The sequence below is a fragment of the Aythya fuligula genome, chromosome 16, assembly GCF_009819795.1.
Source record: "Aythya fuligula isolate bAytFul2 chromosome 16, bAytFul2.pri, whole genome shotgun sequence".
Lineage (NCBI taxonomy): Eukaryota > Metazoa > Chordata > Aves > Anseriformes > Anatidae > Aythya > Aythya fuligula.
The window spans coordinates 10,888,174-10,907,627 of NC_045574.1; the positions used below are offsets into that span (position 1 = coordinate 10,888,174).

Consider the following 19,454-nt stretch of genomic DNA (forward strand, 5'->3'; position numbering starts at 1 on the left):
TTAGCAGTGGGTGATTGTACTTCTGTATGTCTCAGCTGTGAGAGCTGGGGATTTTGGATGCAATTTGGATATTTACATTTTAAGAGAGAAGCCGCATAATTGGACTGGGTGCAAAAAGAGATTCAAAAATTACTAGTGGAGTGTGAAAATGCCTTAGAGAGAGAGAGAACTCGGTTGGCTGAGTTTATCTACCAAAACTGAGAATGTCTTGATTACAGTGCACAAGTACCTTCACGCGGAGAAAATACTGAACACTGCAGCTCTCTTTGATCTTAGCAAAACAAGAATCACTGACTGGCAATCAGAGCCAGGCAAATTCAAATTGGAAAAAGGCACAAATTCTTGAGAGAATAACTGTGTAATTTAGGAATGTTTCTCCAAAAATTGTGAACAGAACAATAAAAGTTGCAATATTTATGCAAATATTATTTTCATGGCTTTCCTTTCTTTTCAGAAGTATGCTTAAAGGGGGGGAAACAGGACAAAGAGGCTCCTGATGAGGCTTTCATAGGGAAGCTTAGTCAGCACATCCCATCTGCTGTGCGGGGTGGTGGAGCTGGGTGTAAGCAGGTTCTCAGCTCCTGGAGCTGAGCTGTGGTGAGTGCTGCTGCAGGAGGAGCTGGGGCTTGCTCCAGTCTTTGGTTGTTTTGTAACTTTTTTACATGGCATTAATCCCATCACCACTTTGAAAGGATGTGTGGTCTCTGAGGTGTTTTTACATCATGCAGTAGCAATGCTGAGCACTTGCGAAGTTTAAACAATTTCTATGGTATGTAAATGAAAAAAAAAAAATATTAGCACACATATCTCATTTATCTCATTTGTGTGTGTAAGAATGTAGAGCAGGAATTGCGTTTCCCCTCTTTTCCCCACCCTCCCAAGTACAAAGCTGCTCCCTGTTCTTGCCATGGACATCTCTGGGTCCTGCTGAAATGCCTCCTTGCTGATCTGGGGAATGGTAGCCTTTGCTTGGGGCTGCCACGAGTGATGGCAAACAGGTCTGCTGAGGGAAAAAATGTGTATGGCTCACATGAGATGCAGCTCTGCTACCCTGGCTTGCCCTGATTCGTAGCATCCTAACAGGGCATCCAAAGGAGACAAAGCCCTGCTCTCCAAAACGTGCTTCCAGTCTTTCAAACGTTTGCCCATGGATCTCCGTGCAGTAGCAGGCAACAAAGAACAGCAACCCTTAGAAACAGGGAGCTGTTCTGCCTGCTCTACTAATCCCCAGAGATGTCTCCCTCTCCATTGTCTGCAGATGGAACTGAAGACAAGTTAGCCAAGCTTGGCCTCTTTGTGTACCAAGTACAACTGTTTATGTGCATGATTAATAGCTGATCGTGCCTGAAACATGCAAACATGCTGACAACATTTCTGTCACAATTGTATGCATTTAATAAGCATCTCATTTGAATTATTAATGTACAATTTTCCCTCAAAAAAAGTATTTTATGTTATAAAACCCATAAATTATCTAAGTACAAGCTGCAAGTTTGTAAATACAGCATTAAGAAGGTAGCTATTGCATAGATGGTTTAACAAAAATATCCTTTGTAAGATATATAGGCTTATGTGGAGGGGATTTAGCTACTGGGAGGAGGTCTTCCCCAAGTAAGTTATGTGCTTCTTAGCTGCAGCAGACAAGGGAATGTAATTTCTTACTTTGTCCTTCTTGCTGGTGGAGCTCCAGTTGTCCTGGAGCTGGTCAGTTCTCTCTTCAGCCCCCTGTTCGCTAGAGGCAGGTTTATAAGCCATCTTTATGTGAATGCCTGGAAGTGACTTCTGATTGAAAAGACAGCTGGATCAACAACCCGTGTGTCAGTACGCTTAGAGAGGAGACAGTGAAAATAAATGGCCTGGGAAGACTCATGAGTGATCTTTCACTTTGCACAGTGCCTGGCGAGTTGGAGTCCCGACTGGCAGTGCCCGTGCCTGCTGGACATGTGTGCAGTGCTGCGTTGCCTTTGCTGATGGACCGAGGCACAGGCCTGCACTGCATGGGGAAAGCTGGACTAACGCAGCAAGGATGCAGCGTCTGCAGCGCTGTAAGGCTGAAAGTTGGAGCAGTTGTGCACACGCCTTCTCCATTTGCTGTATCATCTCTTATGACCAGAGTCAGGCATAGCTGTCAGGGTAATGCTCCGAGGGCGTTTTTTTTGTACACAGTTAAGTGGAAGACTATGTTGTATCTCCATGTGTGTACATACACACACAAACTGCAGAAAGGATCTATAAACCGAGAGGCCTGATTAACTGTGCCCTTACCAAGAGCACTTGCTGACTGTGGAGCTGTTGCTGACTGACACGGCAGATCAAATTTGCACAAACAGCAATAAGGAGTACGATGGGAGGGAACTTAACCTCAAAGAAACTCAGCAGCTGACACTTTGGATGTTTGAATTACATCTGAATCAAGCCCTTGATTAAATCTTAGCAGTGTCAAAAGCTCAAAGCAGCAATTGTAATTGATGTTGCTCTTTTTTTTCCCCTCATATTGCTAAATTATCTACTGAATGTGCAGTGCATCCATGTCACCACATTAAATTTTTATGCAGAGAAGAGGGGAGATTAGGCAATAAAGCCACAGGACAAACAGTACATAGGCATATCTTCTTGGCTTCATTCACTGTGTTTTGTTGTTGTTTTTTTTTTAAAAAAAAGTGTTTCCAAATCTAAGTAAAACTGATTCCAGATGTACTCATTTGAAGGATATAAAAATGACACTAGCACCAAGACTATCTGGATTCTGTGCTGTACCTGAATAGATTGCTAGTCCCATCTTAAAAACTGCAGTGCTATAAACAATAAAAAGGCCACAGGCAAAGGTTTTAGTGCTTCACTGCTGTTAGCATCCTCTTCTCCCAAGTACTTTAGACTAACATAGTTAGAGAACTCCGGCGCCCCAGCACACCGGATCAGAGGCGCCTGGTACGAGGTGGGTCGCTTGTCGGGACGGTCGGGACTGGATCCGTCCGTGGGCCTCTCGCCAACATACAGCAGGCTGCGGTCTCTCGTGTCGTGCTCCGTTTTGAAGAGCTCGTACTCCGTGTGGGGCAGTTTGATGCCCAAAGCCAAGCAGCCGTTCGTCGGCGTTATATCCTGCTCCACCCCGGCACTCCAGGAGTTTGTCAGCCCGCAGCTGCCTGGCTCGGAGGAGTTCAGCATCATCACCGTTAGCTGGTCCATCGGCGTCACCCGAGCCTGCGTGACTTTAAAAGCCAGCTCCGTGCCGCCTCTCACTTTAGAGGAGGGGACGCCTTGGGTGTAACGCCCAGACGCGTAGATGGTGAAAGTCGGCTGCTTGCAGAGCGGGTCGGAGTAGTGGTAGTAGTAGCCTTCCCAGGTGTGGTTGTTACCGTGGAAGATGAAGTACCTGGTGAGGAACAGCACCGCGGGCCGCACCTCGCAGTGGGTGCTCACCCAGCTGCCGCTCAGCTGCATCGGTGGCTCGGCTCTGGCGGGGAGGATGGGGGGGTGGTGTTCATCAGCTCTGTATATAATCCCACAGGCTGGGCAAGGATGCACGTGGTGCTGCGGAAGACAAAGAACGGTATTTTTGTAAACTGATAAGCCAAAAAAAACCCTTTCCAGAATACTCAAAAAGCTCACGCTCCCCTCTCCCACGCCAGGGTGTTCAGCTGCAGCAAACTTGGCCCAAGGCAGCCAAGCAGATTAAGTGAGATAAAGAGCTGCCCGGGCTCTTTGCTATTCTGGTTCCCTGGGGAGGACAGAAGGGCTGTGCTCTGCGCGGGGCTGCTGAGGACATGCGGAGGACAGGGGGAGGACGGGGTAAGGGCAGAACTGCTGGACAGGCAGGGAGAGCTCCCCGGCCACCCCAGTCCGAAGGGAGGCAGAGGTTCACTGGGAGCTGCTGGAGCAGATGTGGCAGTGGAGAAGGAGAAGGAGAAGGAGAAGGAGAAGGAGAAGGAGAAGGAGAAGGAGAAGGAGAAGGAGAAGGAGAAGGAGAAGGAGCAGGAGCTGCCCCAGGGCTCTGCCCGTGCTTTGTGTGACACTCCGAGTCAAAGCAGTCCTGCAGCCGATCAAATGCCAGAGGGTTGTTTTGGGGTGGCTTGGAACTTTTTCTGGTACTTCGTACATCACAACTGATTTATTTTTAAATAACCAGGGTTTGGACATTATATCATTTTCTAGAACACGAGGTAATCTTTACTGAGCTGTCGTATGCAGCAAGGTTGAATAACTCAGTAGTTAACTGTAGGGTGGGTAATTTACATGGGAGTTGATTGGAGTCTACTGTAATTTAGTCATTTTCAGCTTGTTTTACTGCTACTGTCACGTTAATGAGTGCTGACAGTACACAGTACATTATGGCTAAATAATCCCAGAAGTTGGCAAATATATATGCTCTCCTTAGACAGGAAATTCTTTGATAATGAAAGGTAATTTGGGGAGAATGGGTTTCTTTAAAAGAGGTATAAATTTAAGGGAATAAGGGTAATATTTTCATAAAGAGGGTTAAAAAATAATTCCTAACATAGCTGCGTAGCTCTCACTAGTGCAGGCAAATGGATATTAGTTTGGTGAAAAAAGAAAGAAAAAACCCCATGCCCAATAAAATTATCACTATAGACATGAAGCCAAAAACCTTACTTGCTTAAACCAGTCGTGTGAAGTTATTTCTAATGTATGGCAGCTTCTAATTATCGCCAAGTGGTGACATCATGTGCGGGTACATTGGAGAGCTGTTAGCTGATTAATTACAGTGCTATATTCAGAGAGTGAATTTCAGTATCTTTAGGTTTGGTTTTAAATTAACTTTTAGAAGTGTTTATGTTTACCATCTGGTTTTGCTCATATATATGGTTTTGGCCCAGGATAACACAAGTTTAACCAATTTGAGAAGGTTATTTTTTGAGGGGGAAAGGGGTGTTGCTCTGTGGTTTTCTTTTTCCAAGTCTAGTTGCTGTTGTTTGGGGTGTGGGGAAATGTTGCCCCTCAAAAGCTGCACACAAAAGATTTTTTTTCAATTAATTGAATTCCATCTAGACTGTAAAGTTCTAAGAGGATTTTTTACCCCATCTCACTACTCAGTAATTTCTGAATTGATAAGCTGTGATTCACATAAAAATACGCTTTCCTGGAAACAAAGTAAAATATAAAATAAAAAGCAACCAGGTCTCCTGCTCAGTTTTATTTATGTCAAACTAAAAGTTAAATCTCAGTGTAATAGCGTTACTCGGAGCAACTTCCTCCTCTAATGGCATTACGCTGAGGAGCAATGATTTAATGGCAGACACTTGCTTCCTCGCTCCTCTCTAAACCTGAAGGACATGACAAAGAGTGAGAGAGGGATGGAAGACAAACAGCGCGTAGGCAGCCTCTAATGATGTGCAGCCCAAAGCTTTCACTGACTGTGGTGCAGGAAACTAGGAAATTGCATTTCCTAGGAAAACAGAGCCAACGAAAAGCCATTAACTCCAGGCTCGTGCCATTGCAGGCTTATTTCTTATGCTGTGCACCCACACCCGTACCCTGCATGTCTTCCTGCAGGTCTGTGGGATAACAAGGGCTTGAGGTGCTAGCAATCAGTATTTTAATAGTATGAAAATAACGTGTGCTTCGCAAAGCCCAGTGAACTGATGAGGGGAGAGCTGGGCATCTGCTCGCGATAGGGCCGGTGCAAAAGCATTGCTCTTACCACAGCGCTCTGCAGCGGTCGCTGGTAACCGGTCGGTCGGTAGTGGAGCCTCTCCAGCCAGTCCGTGTGAATGTCCCCCAGGTACAGCTCTTCCACCAGCTGGCTGCCGCTCTGCTGCGGCTCCAGCAAGGGCTGGTAATGCTTCTCCACCCGCAAGAGGCTGAGCTCGTGCATAGCAAAGCCCAGGGCCGCGGTGCAGTCGCGCTCGGACTTGGCGCTCAGCAGTTCGTAGAGGGCTCCGGGAGCCCAGGTGCGCCCCGGCGGCAGGAACCCGCTGCAGCCCTCGCTCGAGGTCTGGTTGATCCAGGAGGCCACCTCCCGCATGGCTTTCTGGCTGTGGAAAACGATGCCGACTTTGTGGAGGTGGTAGTCGGCCTCGGTGGCCCCGCGGGTGATCCAGGAGGCCTGGCGCAGGCGCAGCTTGCCCTTGATGACCAGGGAGTACGAGGGCTCCCGGCAGGAGGGGTCCCAGTAGTAGAACTGGTAAGCCTTGAAGAGGCGGTTGGCGTAGAAGAGGTAGGATCGGGTGAGGAACTCGGGGCCCGGCCGCACCTCGCACCTGGGGACGGAGGCAGGGGTGAGCACGGGGCACAGCAGGCAGACAGCCTACGTGGAGCAGGATGGGGTACAGCGGGGTGACATGGGATGAGGACACCCAACATGGGTGAAATTGGGGTGTGGAGAGCGCAGGGGCGAGCGTGGGGGTGAGCAGCACCGGTGGCAGCGCTCAGGTGGGTGATTTTGAGCACCTGCTCCCCAAACCCTGGGCAACCTGACCTAGCGGGTGGTGGCCTTGCCCGTGCCAGGGGGCTGGAAACAAGTGACTTTTAGGGTCCCATCCGACCCGAGCCGTCCTGCAATCCTGCAAAACCCCACGGGTGCTGGTGGCACACTTTGGGCATGACACCGCGCTTTGTGCCCCGGGGACGGGAGCTCTGGGGAGGGAGGCAGAGGCAAGAGGGCTGCCAGGGGGCTCGGGGCGGGGGGCACTGGGGGTCTCGGGGGTGAGAGAGGAAGAGGAGGAGGAGGAGGAGGAGGAGGAGGAGGAGGAGGAGGAGAAAGGTCCTTACCCGGTGGACACCCAGCGGCCCTCCAAGCGGGGCGGCAGCCGCGCCGCGATCCTGGCGCCGTCCTGCAGGTGGCGGAGCTGCTGCCTGCACCGCGGCTCCCAGCGCAGCGGCGGCTCCGCGGCAGCGCAGGCTGCGAAGGGCCGGGGGAGAGAAAATGGGGGCGAGGGAGAAAGAAAAAGGGAGGGAAAAAGGGCGTCAGCGGCGCGGAGGGTGCGCCCCCTCCGCTCACACCCAGCCGCGGGGCCCGGCAGAGCTCCCGGGAAGGCCCCGGGGGGTGCTCGGGGATGGGGACCCCGCTGAGGGCACCCCCAGCTGGACCCAAGCACCCACAGCTGGGCCCCAGCACCCACGGGTGGGCACCCACGGCCAGGCCCTGCCAAGCAGGACGGGCACAGACCCTGTTAAGCACCGTGGCCCAGAAACCTCCTGGGTTACGTTCACCAGAAGATCCAGTCAGACGCTGACACCCCAGCCAGGTTAGCGGAGAAGCGAGTGGTTGGTTAAGGATAACGAAATTTTATTTATTTAGTGTTTTCTAGCTTTGGTTTGAACAAAATGCAGGCGTATTTTTAGATGAAGTCTTCGAATCAAACTGAGCGTGCTTTGTTCCTGTTCTCTCCCTCTCCGAAGCTATTGTTGAAGCAGTAACTGGAACGGGGAATTACAGCATGGGAACATTAGACTCGCCTGTCGCCCGCCATAAGGACAGTAATTCTGTCACTTACCTCATTTCCCATAACAACGGATGTTATTGGCTTAGGGAATGTGCGAACACTCAGCTAAATCCTGAAGACCTTTGCATGCACACACACATATATATGCATATATTCCTATATGTTATTCACTCTTTACTTAGGCAGACTTCTGTGGCACTCACCGTGAGTTTGCTTCAGTAAGAAACATGGGATTTGCCCCTGTAACGATGTGAAACGAGTTCCCAGCACAGCTCCTGAAACCCCACCGATTTTCTGCAGTTGGACAAGTGTCAGTCAGGCAAAGCCAGGTCCCGCAGCCTGGTGCGGTTCCAGTCCAGCACTGCCCTGGGTTTATTAGCCCAGCCGGCGTTCACTCGCCCGAGCTGTGCTTTGCAATTTTTGTAGTAGTGTGCTGGAAAATTTCAAGCCAACTTTTATGGGTTTTGCACATGTAATCCATTCCTCTCCTCACTCAAGATCACGACTGGAGATCTGCTCAAGATCTGATCTTTGTGTGCTCCACAACAAATCGCAACTGCTCCTCCTAGTCCCCGTGAGCCAACGCCTTCGTATAACCTGAACCACGCCGTGATCTTTGTAGGGAGCTTTGTTTAAACCAAACCTCTCATTGGAAGGGAAACCCAAACCATCTGACTGTACGTGAGGGAAGGAACCGCTGCAATCACAAAGGGCCTGAGCCAGGCTGGGAGGGCACAAGCACCTCTCTGAGCAGCGCCCTTGTAACAAGAAGTGTTTGCGAAGGCAGCTAGCACATGTGGGTCTGCTGTCAACCATGGGCAAGACTACATACAAGCGGCTGAGCAACGTCAGCAAAATTCCCTGGCTCAAAAGCTTGGGATGTAACACCAATATAAACAGTCGGGGCCAGATTCACAGCTGGGGTCTACCAGGGAGGCTCCCTCGATTCCCAGCAGCCAATATATTCCGAGACAGGAGCCTCTCCTCTCTGGCATCAATGTGTCCTCCATGCACACGGGGTCAACTGCCTGCTGAAAATCTTCGGCATCTGTTTGCCACAAATACACACAAGCCCTACACCAAGCCAAACAGCAACTCAGCAAATAAACCCTTGTGCAAGTCAGAGGCTCCTGAACATGTGGTAAAGCAGAGGCATTTCCATTCAAATGGTATTTTATTACTGATCTAATACTATACAACTTAAGATTTATAGGCATAAATTGATACACAAATTGAGTCTCTTCACTACAGACCTGCCGTTTGCAAAGGTTTTACACATCACAGTAACAGCATCTTTGAAATGCATTTGTGCAGATTTTAGCACACAAACCCTTAAACTATCACAGGTCACAAAGGGAATAACCACATGGAAAATGAAGCCCCCAGCTAAGCAGGGGAGCAGTAACAGAAGCAGCCTACCTACCTAAAGGCTAGTGAAACCAGCCATGGATGTTCTGGTACCTCACTATGCACTGGAGTGCATAAACTAGCTGGAAAGACATATTATTAGTGTTAAGGGGTCTTTCTGGAGCAGACTTACAATTGTACTGTTTTAATCATCTGTAAGGGCTTGACATGGCGAGCAGGGATAGCCAGCTCCTTCACAATTGCTTTCATAGTGCTTCCTAAAGAGCAGTTCCTGTGAGCCCTCATATGAAAAGCAGACAATATTGAATGACAAAACTCATTGTTATTAGTTACGCCTTCATTTCAGGATCTCTGTGGGTGCCCAGGGTTAGGGCTCTGCACTTTCATCCCACTTCTGCCATGACTTTGCTCTGTGCCCTCAGGAAAATTTACTCCCGTGTATGCCTTACCCCTGTGTGCTTCTTTACACAGCTGCAAAATACACCAAGCTTCATCTGCCTGCCCTATCATGAGGCCTAATTACTGGCAAAGCTTTTGCAGATCTTTCAGTTCAAGGACAGTCCAGACTGAATTACACTTAAAGACACATGAAATCATTATCCTAGAGAATACTGTAAACTAAAAAATAACTGTATTTGGATTAGAGGTAACAGACTATACAGGCCAAATTTGCTCTTGCTCATAACCACAGAAAGACTCCAGAGGTGTTGGTGCAGTCTATAGTTATACCGAAATAACAGTGCAAAGTATAGCCGCATGCTGAACTTGCTAACTGCTGTGTGTGTGTGTTTATTGCAGCAGAAGCTTCAATATTTGACTGAACCCTTATTGCTACTTTTGGCAGAAACACCAAAAGTCTGCATTGTTTGAGAGCACAGACACTTTGGCAACACCATCACAAGATTTTGACACGTTCAATAGAAATGGGAATTTTTATAATCAGGATCACACTCCATGGGAAAAAAAAAAAAAAAAAAAAAAAAAAAAATATTGAGAAAGAATAAAAAAAGAAAAAAAAAAAAAAAAAAAAAGCTCCAGAATGTAAACATTTGACATGATAGGAATTCCTAAGGATTTTGTCTTACTTAACTGTACACAAGACTCCAAGCTGGATGCATCCTCAAACCAAAAGCTACTGGCTTGTATCCAAATTTTGTGGCTGCTTTTCTCTCTCAAATACTCCAAGCCCAGTCCCACCAGATCCAAACAGTCTTTCAACTTGGAAAAGTTCAGTTCCAGACCTAAAATCTGTAGTTAGGGCACATTTCTATTCCAAGAGCAGCATAAAGTGGCTGTCACTCATATGTCACTCTGTTACTCAGCCCCTGGGGAAGCGCATCAGGGCAGCTTCTCTCTCTGTCAAATTGACTGCTTTATAGAGTTGTTATTGGGGGGGAGGAGGAGGAAATTATTCACAATTCATCTTCAAGACAAAAATACCCATTCATAGGAAAATCTAAAAAAAACCTCCACTGTGATCTCTTCCACTCACTCGTTATCCTGTCTGTCTGTATTGATTAACCACAAGCGTTTCCAGAGAGCTCCTCAGTGCAGCAGCTAGACAAAACAGTATCTTTTTCCAGCTTTCTGGTGCGTGCTGCATCCAAAGCACTGGCCCAAGGTCTCCAGGCAATAGGGCTGCACAAGCTCTCAGGCAATTAGGAACGCCAGTACCCAGGAACAGAGGCTGATCCCTGGAATCAGCAGAAACTGGATCAAGCCTTGAGGCAACTGCAGTAGCAAATACTAATCAACTCTTCCATACACTCATTTGTATAAGCAACTTTTAGAAAAATCAGACCCGCAGCATCAAATGATAGAAAGGCAGAACTGGAAATTCCTACACACAGTAAATTCTTGGTAAAATTAGGACGAAAGATTCCTAGGCAATGGCCAAGCCTGAAATGAGAACCTGCCACGGGGGCTGTGCTACAAACTACTGTATGCTGCAGATTCAGACCCACTTCTCTGTTATGAAGGAAAAAAATACCAGCCAGGAGAGAAATACTGTAACATGCCTTGTTGGAAACAAATCTTGTTTGTGTTCCTCCACACAGATTGACTTTGGAAAAAAGCAAAGTTGAGTCACACATCTGTTTCTTTATAAATGGAGGAGAAAATGCATACATTAGAGTTTGCACCAAATTAGTTACTGCAGATCAACTCTTCTCCAGAGCTAGATTGCTTAATCTGTTACATGTTATTGCCTCCTATGGCCAGAATTTATTATTTCAATTTATAAATCTAATGTTTCAGTTAGTCACACATTCACAGGGATAAGATCAGTGCCTGAAGTCATGGAGCATTACACATTTCTTCATTTAGAGATGACATAAAACCTTTGATATTTTCTAAGGAATGTTCAGACTGGAATGAAGTGGATGATAAGAAACATATCGATATATTCTGCATGCACAAATTGTACTTATCCACACAGACATCATTAACAGAGCAAAACAGTGTTTCCTTAGTGTTTTTCTCTCCTGAGAGCATGCAGAATTGATTTTGGGTTAGCCACTAAAGGAATAAGCATTCTTTCAAAAGCAAAGATGTCTGTATTAAGCAAATCGATTTCTCTTGCATTTGTGTGGAGATTAAGTTAGTGGTGCTTTTTATTCGCTCAGAATAAGGCATTCCCAGGAGAACAATTCTGCGGGAAGATATATATTTTATTTTATAATACTATAAAGTTAAAAAACTTAAATATAACCCACTGGGGGTGGAATACTGTATCACATCACAGTTTTGCATTTTGCTTATCTGCAAACTAAACCCAGTTCAGCACAGGACTTAAGCACACGCTTAAGTCTAATTGGTTTCAGTGAAACTTAAGCATGAGCTTTAAATTAAGCCAGTTCATGAACATTTTTCCTGATTAGTAATGCCTCCCTGAACTGATGCCAGAATGTGGTCAAGTGGTTGAGGGACGATGCCAGTGCTTTCACTGGAGTACTGTTTGGCTTCTGGAAAAGTATTTCTATTATTCAACCCTTTTCTTATTTGTCAGTAAAATGGGTATAGTTATATATAGCTTTTTTACCAGTTTGATGCTCAGTTCATGCTATTTGCAAAATGCTTTGGATTCACTAGAAGTTTCGCGGTATTCTTTCAGGGGTGGCACAGTAAGCGTATTACATATGTTAGCCATCATTGCAGAATAACTATATATGAAATTCTGCAGATCCTAGGAGGGAACTCAGCTCACTCAAAAGTCCCAAGGAGACCAGGATTTTAGAGAAGAACTTTCTGAAACATACTTTCACCCCGTAACTTTAAGCATATTAAAAAAAAAAAAGTTCAGACGCTGTATTAAATGGCTTTAGCCTAGCTGTCTTCTGAGGCTGTGATCTTTGTCTGATTTGTTTCATGTCCACGATTAAAATAGTGAAGCACTTCTGGTGAGTTGACTAGAGGTTTTTAAGGCACTAGAGAGGTAAATATTTTACTCTTGGAATCATGGAGCCATTTGTTTCTCCTGTAAGTGTCATGTCCAGGGACAGATGACAAGACAGATGGGATTTGCAGCAGGGAAGGGAGAAGATTTTCTCTCCCGCATCCCAGAGATCTTCTTCAATATAAACTACATTTACATAAAATGGCTCTTAAAACTGCTCTCTCTGGCTGTTTACCCTGAAGAAGAAAACCAGGCCTAACACTGTCAATGGGATTGCAGGGCTTGATCCCACTTTCATTGGAGTCATAAATAGGAAAGATCCCGTGACCGTAACTACACAGCATCAGGCCCTTATTCAGAAAATGCCCTTCCCCACAAGCTGGCAGTGAGCACTCGCTGGAAGAATGAAGGGCACAAAGGAGAAATGGGATACGGCCTGCTGTCTCCCCAGATGGAGCGAGCACAACGAGGCACGGCACTTGGCACAGAGGACCAGGGCGGCGTGATGTGAAACAGCCCCAGCGGTGGGTGTGAGCACATCCTCCCACAAAATATCTCCTGGGGTTAACGTTGCCCACGGTGCCAGGCCTTTTGGTTACACGACGGGGCCTTACTCACCATGCCCATGCCGGCCTGGCAGCCCACAGGCTCCATGGAGCCACCTCAGCCCTTCCTCCTTCCTCCCTCCACCCTGCAGGCACCATGAGGCCTCAGCAAGAGGCCTTCTTACGCCTCTCCCACAGCTAAAACAGTCCAAGGCGAACGATTTCCTCAAGAACAGCTGAGCAATGCCATATGGCCAGACAGTCCCCAGCTGGCCCAGCTGCTGTGGGCAGCAGCAAGCTGTCTGCTGCCAGCCCCGCAGCAGGGACCAGGCAGCGGGCAGGTGTCCCGTGCCAGCTGAGAGCCCCGGCCACGGCCACTGAAACCCACAGCAAGGAGGGGAAGGGGTGGTTAATCAGAAGAGTTAAGAACTAATGGGATAATTGCTACTTGCCTCCTTTTTTCAGCGTTGGCAAGCACTGAAAAAAAGCAACTGGGTTCAGGCAACACTAACACATTGTGACCTGTGTTAAGCTCTGACCAGTATTGCCGCAGAAGTCTGGCACAGAGAAACACTGAAGTAAAAGGCAACAGAAAGTGAAGGGAAGAAGGAGAATGCTCAAGCTTTTTTCCTTGAACAGAGTGAGAGTTTAAATTTGATTTCGGTGACATGGGGGAGATCAAAGTGCGATGATCTCTAATTCCCTGGACACCTGGATTGGGGAGTCCAGTGAGAACAGCTGGAGGAAGGCCTTTCCTCTCCAAACCAAAAGCAAACGTGCTCAGTCCAAGGCCAAACAACACCCTAGGGGTACAACTGTGACTCAGTTAAATTCTAACCAGAATTCATATTCTAACCAAATGGGAAATATTACATCTATCTTCTTTAATTTAGATAAGATGGAAACTCATTAGAAAATATAGCGCATGGTTTCAAAATTCATGGCACACCATCATTTTGAATGTATAGAGCACCCATGCAGTTTTGGCAATTCCTTCAAACCCTTGCACAGGCACTTTATTAGTGGCTATTGTGGCCATTTTTAATAGTGATGGCTAAGCATATTTTTTCCCAGAGTGCTTTGAAGAGCGGAACTTGTAATCAGGCAATGGCTTGGCTATAAAATGCCCACGTCATTTTAAACATCTAAATCACTCACATGGACCGTAAGCACAGAGAAGACCACCCACCACATAATATTAACATAAATATAGCATTTACCCAAAGCAAAATGAGCAACTGGAACTGGCGGGAGTTGAGAGCAGAACAACAAAAAACGATTAGGGGGTGGGAGGCATTGAGTTACGAAGCAAGATTTAAGAGAGCAGAGTGCATGTAGCCTGGCTGAGTGACAGCTGGGGAGAGATGGACATGATAACAGCCTATAAATATTCACAAAGCATAAACACCAAGGAAGGGAAGGAATTCCTTACACTGAATAAAGAGGTTCTGTTGGAAGTGAATGAAGAGGGGAAAAAATGTGGCTTGTATATCAGGGTGAACTTCTCAAGGCACAATCCAGTAGGCAGCACAAGTCCACTTGCTTGGCAGGATTTTGAGGGGTTGAACAAAGCTTTAGCACAGCAGGGAATAACCCGCTCTTGGCAGGGAGTTGGCGGGATGCTGAGAGTGGCCTTTCAGTCTCCCACTGCCATGGAGCAGTCCCAGTCCCTGGCTCCCACGGGAGACAGCTGCTCCCCTGTGTAAGCTCATTGTTTGTCGTCCTTCTCACTGAAATCGCCTCCATGGGACCAGAGATACAGGCCAGAAGCACCAGGGCATTTAGGTCCATAACAACATAAATGACCACAGTAGGTTCTAACTGCTGGACACAGCTGGGAATCCCAGTGTGTCCCTGCAATGTCAAGTTCTCACTGCTGAAAATCTAAGTCCAGGAAATTAGAATATAAACCCTCTAAAAAAAGAACGATCCTTTTGTTCTCTCCTTATTTAGCACCTAACACAATAGGACTCTTGGCACTGCTGCAAGTATACTGTTTATAGTAATAAAAATAGGATCTAATGGGATCTAATAGTCTGAGGCTACTTGGCTCCCACAAAACCAAGGAGGAGAAGGGCATTCAAAAGCAGTTGTAGTGGAGGGTATCCTCAGAGAAAGAGGTTCATGCTCAAAGGTGGTAAACTGATACGCATCCCACACCAGAAATATGCACGCATGTTTAACTTAGAATCACAAGTGACCACAGAAAAAGGTTACTTGTTCAGCTGAAGCAGAGAATTAAAGTTACTTCTAACATGTGTTTTGGGGTCTGGGTGTGGTTTCTAGATAGCCTGAAATTTCAGTCTACTGTTTTGCCTGTCAACATTAGCCAAGTTTTGATGTGTTCCAGTTCTCTTAAACACTGCCGACAGATGCTGAAATCAAAGCTGACATTCAGCCTACGCACTGCATAATCTAATAAAGGGACTCGCGCTACTCAAAATTAACAAAACTTAGGATTTTTTCACAGCAAAACTTTGCTGTCGCTTATATTTTCACTCACCTTTTCCAGGGAGTCTAACCAGGAAAAAAAAAATCTGCGAGAAAGAGCTTTAAAAATGAAGTGTCATCATGGTTTTGTATTAGCAGGACAGAAGAGACACTTAAAAGCCATAACCTGTGTCCAGCACCTGTGGATTTAGTAAGTGGGAACAAGGTGAATCCAGTTCTCCCAGTGGTGAGCTTGGAGTATAAGTTGTGCTGACTACAGGGGCAAAAGCTCATTTCCAAGGATCTCTGTCTTTGACACGGACAAGACCAAGACGTCACAGATTTGTCAGTGCTTCATATCAACACAGTAGAAACCCTGGGGAGGGATTTTTTAAGTGACTGATCAAATGGGTGCACTTATGCTTAAGGCTTCATTTTAAAGACTAGACTTAAGCAAATCTCTTTGAACCCTCAGTGGTGAGATTTCTCTTGTTGATTTATGTACCATCACACCAGTTCTGAGTCAAGAGATGTTGCTGAACTGATCCAAATGTCTCTCTTACAGTGCCATAGGAGCTGAGCTTCATAGCAGCATTCTCACTTTCAGTTCAACTCAAACCATGATTATTTAAAAAGCTGTTCAGTGAAAATGAAAAAACATCAGCATGAAAGACATTATCACACCATCACCCTGGTAAAAATAAAAAAATAAAGATGTATTTGAACCCCTTTATCACTTAACAATCTGGAGCTTTGGCTTTTCACATAGACATCAGATTTTTTTCCTAATACACAGAAACACAACTTTCCCAATTTCACACTTTACAGCATGAGACCTTTTAACTCCCTAAAGAAAAAAAGAGAAAAAATAACAGATTGCAGATTACTAACCCCTCAGATGTTACACAATTTAAATTGGGTAGAGAAGGAGCTGTCGTATGAATCATATTTTCAGGTTCTGGCGGAACCCTTAGCCTACAGGAAAAGGGTTACATTTTAAAATTCCCACTTTATCACTGTCAGTTTCTTGGTATTATTGTAGCTGAGATGCTCTTTCTTAAAATCACAGAGTTCGTAATTCTGTTTTCACAGCCTTATCTTCCTTAGCAAATAGGTAAGAAAACCAGAGGTACTGTGTAACAGTATTGTGTAGGTGCTTCCTAATTTTGAGGTTGATTATAGCAGTGATGGTATCTCATCCATGAAAGCGTTGTTTTTATAGATGACATATGCTGTGTTGTGGGGAAACACAGGATCCCATTGAAAGCAAAATCTCTTTCCAAACTTTGTTCTGCCAGATGCAGCCTCCCCTAGCATTGGATTCCAGCTTTGGTTTTCTTCATAGCAATTTCTGGCTTTTGAAAATCTCCTTACTCAACAATTTGTGCTTGTGGGGAAAATATAGAAACCACACGATATTTTTTTCACTTGTGCTTTTTTTACATCTCAGCCCTGTTTTTATCTATATCCATATACTTTGAAACATGGCTAACCTATCATTATGGAAGAACAAATAGAGTCAAATCACACAACCCAGCATAATACATTAGTTGTTGATTTTTTGGCCAGCTAGAGAAATGAAGAAGAAAAAAAGCCAACTTGGAAAAAATAAATTAGCAAAGTAAACATTGCCCCAAACAAACATTTGATCCAAAGACAATGATATTAATTTCCTAGTGGGTATAAAATATATATGTATGTGCAAATACATACATCTAGATTTAATTCACTGCTATCATTTAGAGGATTCTCTTCCTAATCACGCAAATGAATACAGCTGCTGATCTTATCTTATCTTACCCCATCACAGTTATTTTCAAATTTAAAATAAACTTTGGAAGCAAGAATAGATCTTTTATGTTAAAACCATGGTGGAGAAGCTACACATGAAAAATATCAGTGTGGTGTTATTGGAATGTAAAGACTTTAATGAAAGCTTAGGTAAAAACTCAGCAAGTCTCTCGGGACATTTCCAAGAATGAGTGATTCTTTGCTGGAGGAGACTCCAAAATCTGATCCAGTTACCTAACTGAAGCATTTTTTCAACTAATTATGCGCTGGTGTCATACTGATGTTCAGTTTTATGCAAAATTCAGAATACCAGTCTTGCTCACACTGAAGTCACTGGCAAACCTTGCTTTGGTTTTAATGAGTTCTGGATCTGACTTAGCTATTTAAACATATGTTTTAGGGTCCAACTTCTGTTCTTACTGAAATCAGTGGAAAATTTATCACTGACATTAGATGGAAAAGCGTTGGGTTCTAATTAGATTGGACTAAAACTGTATGACAATTTAAGAAAGCATTCTAATTAGACTTGTATGTGTAATCTTTCATAATACAGCATAACAGATCTGTGAGCAGAGCAACTTAAACTAATGAAATCTATAGAGAGGCAGAATACTTATTTCTCAACCTGTGAAGCCTTGTATTTGGGGGACACTGTATGACAAAGATCCCAGATAAGGAGAGCAGAAAAGTAACCTTATACAAATGCAAATACTTATGCAAATAATTTCCAGTAGCTGTCACTACACAGTGCTTCTGCAATGCTCACTTAACAGAGCCCCAAGTTTAAGAGGCCAAGTTAGTGTGATAGTGTGCTGCCCAAAGACTCAGAGGAGTAAAGCAAGTGGTAGAAGGGAAAGAAAGGAAAGGAAACCCAGCTGTCTGGATATCCAGGGTCCAGGCTGCACAGGGGGCATGGGAGCTCTCTCCCCACCTTTCTCTTCACCTGTTCAGGGGTGTGGAGTTTCACTCAAGGGTCTCCCGTGCATTGCCTAGGAAAACACTGTCCAAGGATGGGGAAGCATTCCCCAGGCTCTGCTCTTTGTCATAAACAGAAATCACTTTGCCTTTTTCACAGCACAGTTGTCTTTGTTCTCCCATATAGCCTCTTTAGCCAGAACCTTTTCTTCTGAAACTGCTCCAGGAGCTGTGGGGTTGCAAGAAGCCTTAACAAAAGGCGGCCGCAAAGATGCAGCCTGCGCTGCCCGGGGTGGGTGGGGGAGGTCGGTACAGCTGCGGCTCCGTGTCCCTGAAGGAGACTTCTGAAGCAGTCCCAGGCCGGGGCAGGTGCTGGGCTCCCTCCCAGGGATGTCTCCCAGCAGCTCTGCAAAGCCACTGGGAATCCCCTGAGCCCTTCCTTGAGCCACGCCGAGCTGCAGCGCTCCCCGTGCTCCGCCGGCCGGCCGGGAGCGAGCGGCGATGGCCGGGGGGCTGCTCCCCAGCCCTGCCACCCCCCGGCACCCCCAGGCTGCGGGGAGGCGAGGAAGGGACAGGTTTGGGCAGAGGGTCCCGCAGCCTGGCACCCTGCACCCAGGGGCAGAGAGGGGACCCTGGGCGAGTTGTGCCCCCCGGCACAGCCACACACACCGGTCCCACAGCCCGGCAGCATCCCCGGGACTCCGGGCTCCTTCCCGGGGCTCTCCCTGCGGGAAGCGGCGCTGCGAGGAGCAGGAGCACGGCCGGGGATGTCCCGGGGAGCGGGGCTGAGGCTCCGGGTGCCTCCTGCCCGGCCTGGGGCTGCGGGGGGCACACCGGGACCCTCGGTCCTGCAGCACCGAGCCCCGCTGGACGATTTCTTTTAAGTCCTTTCACTCCCGGCACCTTCCGTGCTGCTTCTTCGCACCCGCCTCGCATCCCTCCTCCTCAGCTGAGGAACTGCTGCGCTCCGCTCTCCCCTCGCACTCTTCACCCACGCTCCCTGCAGCCTCCTAACAACCCCCTGCCCGCCCTCCCTGCACCCTCCTCGCCACCCCCCTTTTGCTCCCGGTGGAGCACCCCGAGGGGGCGACCCCTCTCCCACCGCCACCCCCCGGTGCCACCTACCTAGGAGCAGCCCTGCGAGCCACCAGCACCGGAGCATGGTGGGCGCCCTGGTTCGTGTCGCCGAGCCGCCGGCCGAAGAGGGGCGATGGCCGCCGGTGCCCGGGGAGCTCAGCGGGGAGCGGCGCCCGGTGGCGGCGCAGCCATGGGCGGCCCCCGGTGCCCGCGGCGGGGGGACCCCGGCTTCAACCCGGCGGGAGCTGGGACGGAGGCTCCGGAGCGGTCCCCGTGCTCAGCCACAAGCTTGCGAAGAGGGGAAAAAATATATATTTAAAAAGGGAAAAAAAAAAAAAAAAAAAAAAAAAAAGCAACTCAACCTCCGCCTTCGCTGTGAAGTGCGTCCCCCCCACACACACACCCCCCCCCCGGCTGCTGATAGCTCTAATGGAGCTTGGCAGCCGCAGGTTCAAGTTGCCAGAAGAGGTGGAGACTCCGCCGCCTGCGCCCCACAGGCGGCCGCGCATCGCACACGCCGAGGGGGCTGCC

General features: G+C 47.1%; 1 protein-coding gene across 1 annotated transcript; it reads right to left on the reverse strand.

Annotated features, from left to right (window-relative positions):
• Positions 1–1,371: 1,371 nt before the first annotated feature.
• On the reverse strand, positions 1,372–19,231 carry APCDD1L (APC down-regulated 1 like). Its single transcript, XM_032198091.1, has 4 exons — positions 18,972–19,231; positions 6,730–6,859; positions 5,660–6,218; positions 1,372–3,531 (listed from the first exon to the last, which is right to left on the reverse strand). The coding sequence occupies exons 1-4, from the start codon at positions 19,006–19,008 to the stop codon at positions 2,770–2,772; spliced, it is 1,488 nt and encodes a 495-aa protein (XP_032053982.1). The 5' UTR covers positions 19,009–19,231; the 3' UTR covers positions 1,372–2,769.
• Between the last annotated feature and the right edge of the window lie 223 nt (positions 19,232–19,454).

Excerpts from the sequence above, each read along its gene's own strand:
- APCDD1L (XM_032198091.1), bottom strand. The coding sequence starts at position 19,008 with ATGCTCCGGTGCTGGTGGCTCGCAGGGCTGCTCCTAG. Across the intron at positions 6,860-18,971 it reads GCTCGCAGGGCTGCTCCTAG|CCTGCGCTGCCGCGGAGCCG; the intron begins GTAGGTGGCACC and ends GGCCCTTCGCAG. Across the intron at positions 3,532-5,659 it reads GACCGCTGCAGAGCGCTGTG|CACCACGTGCATCCTTGCCC; the intron begins GTAAGAGCAATG and ends TGTCTTCCGCAG.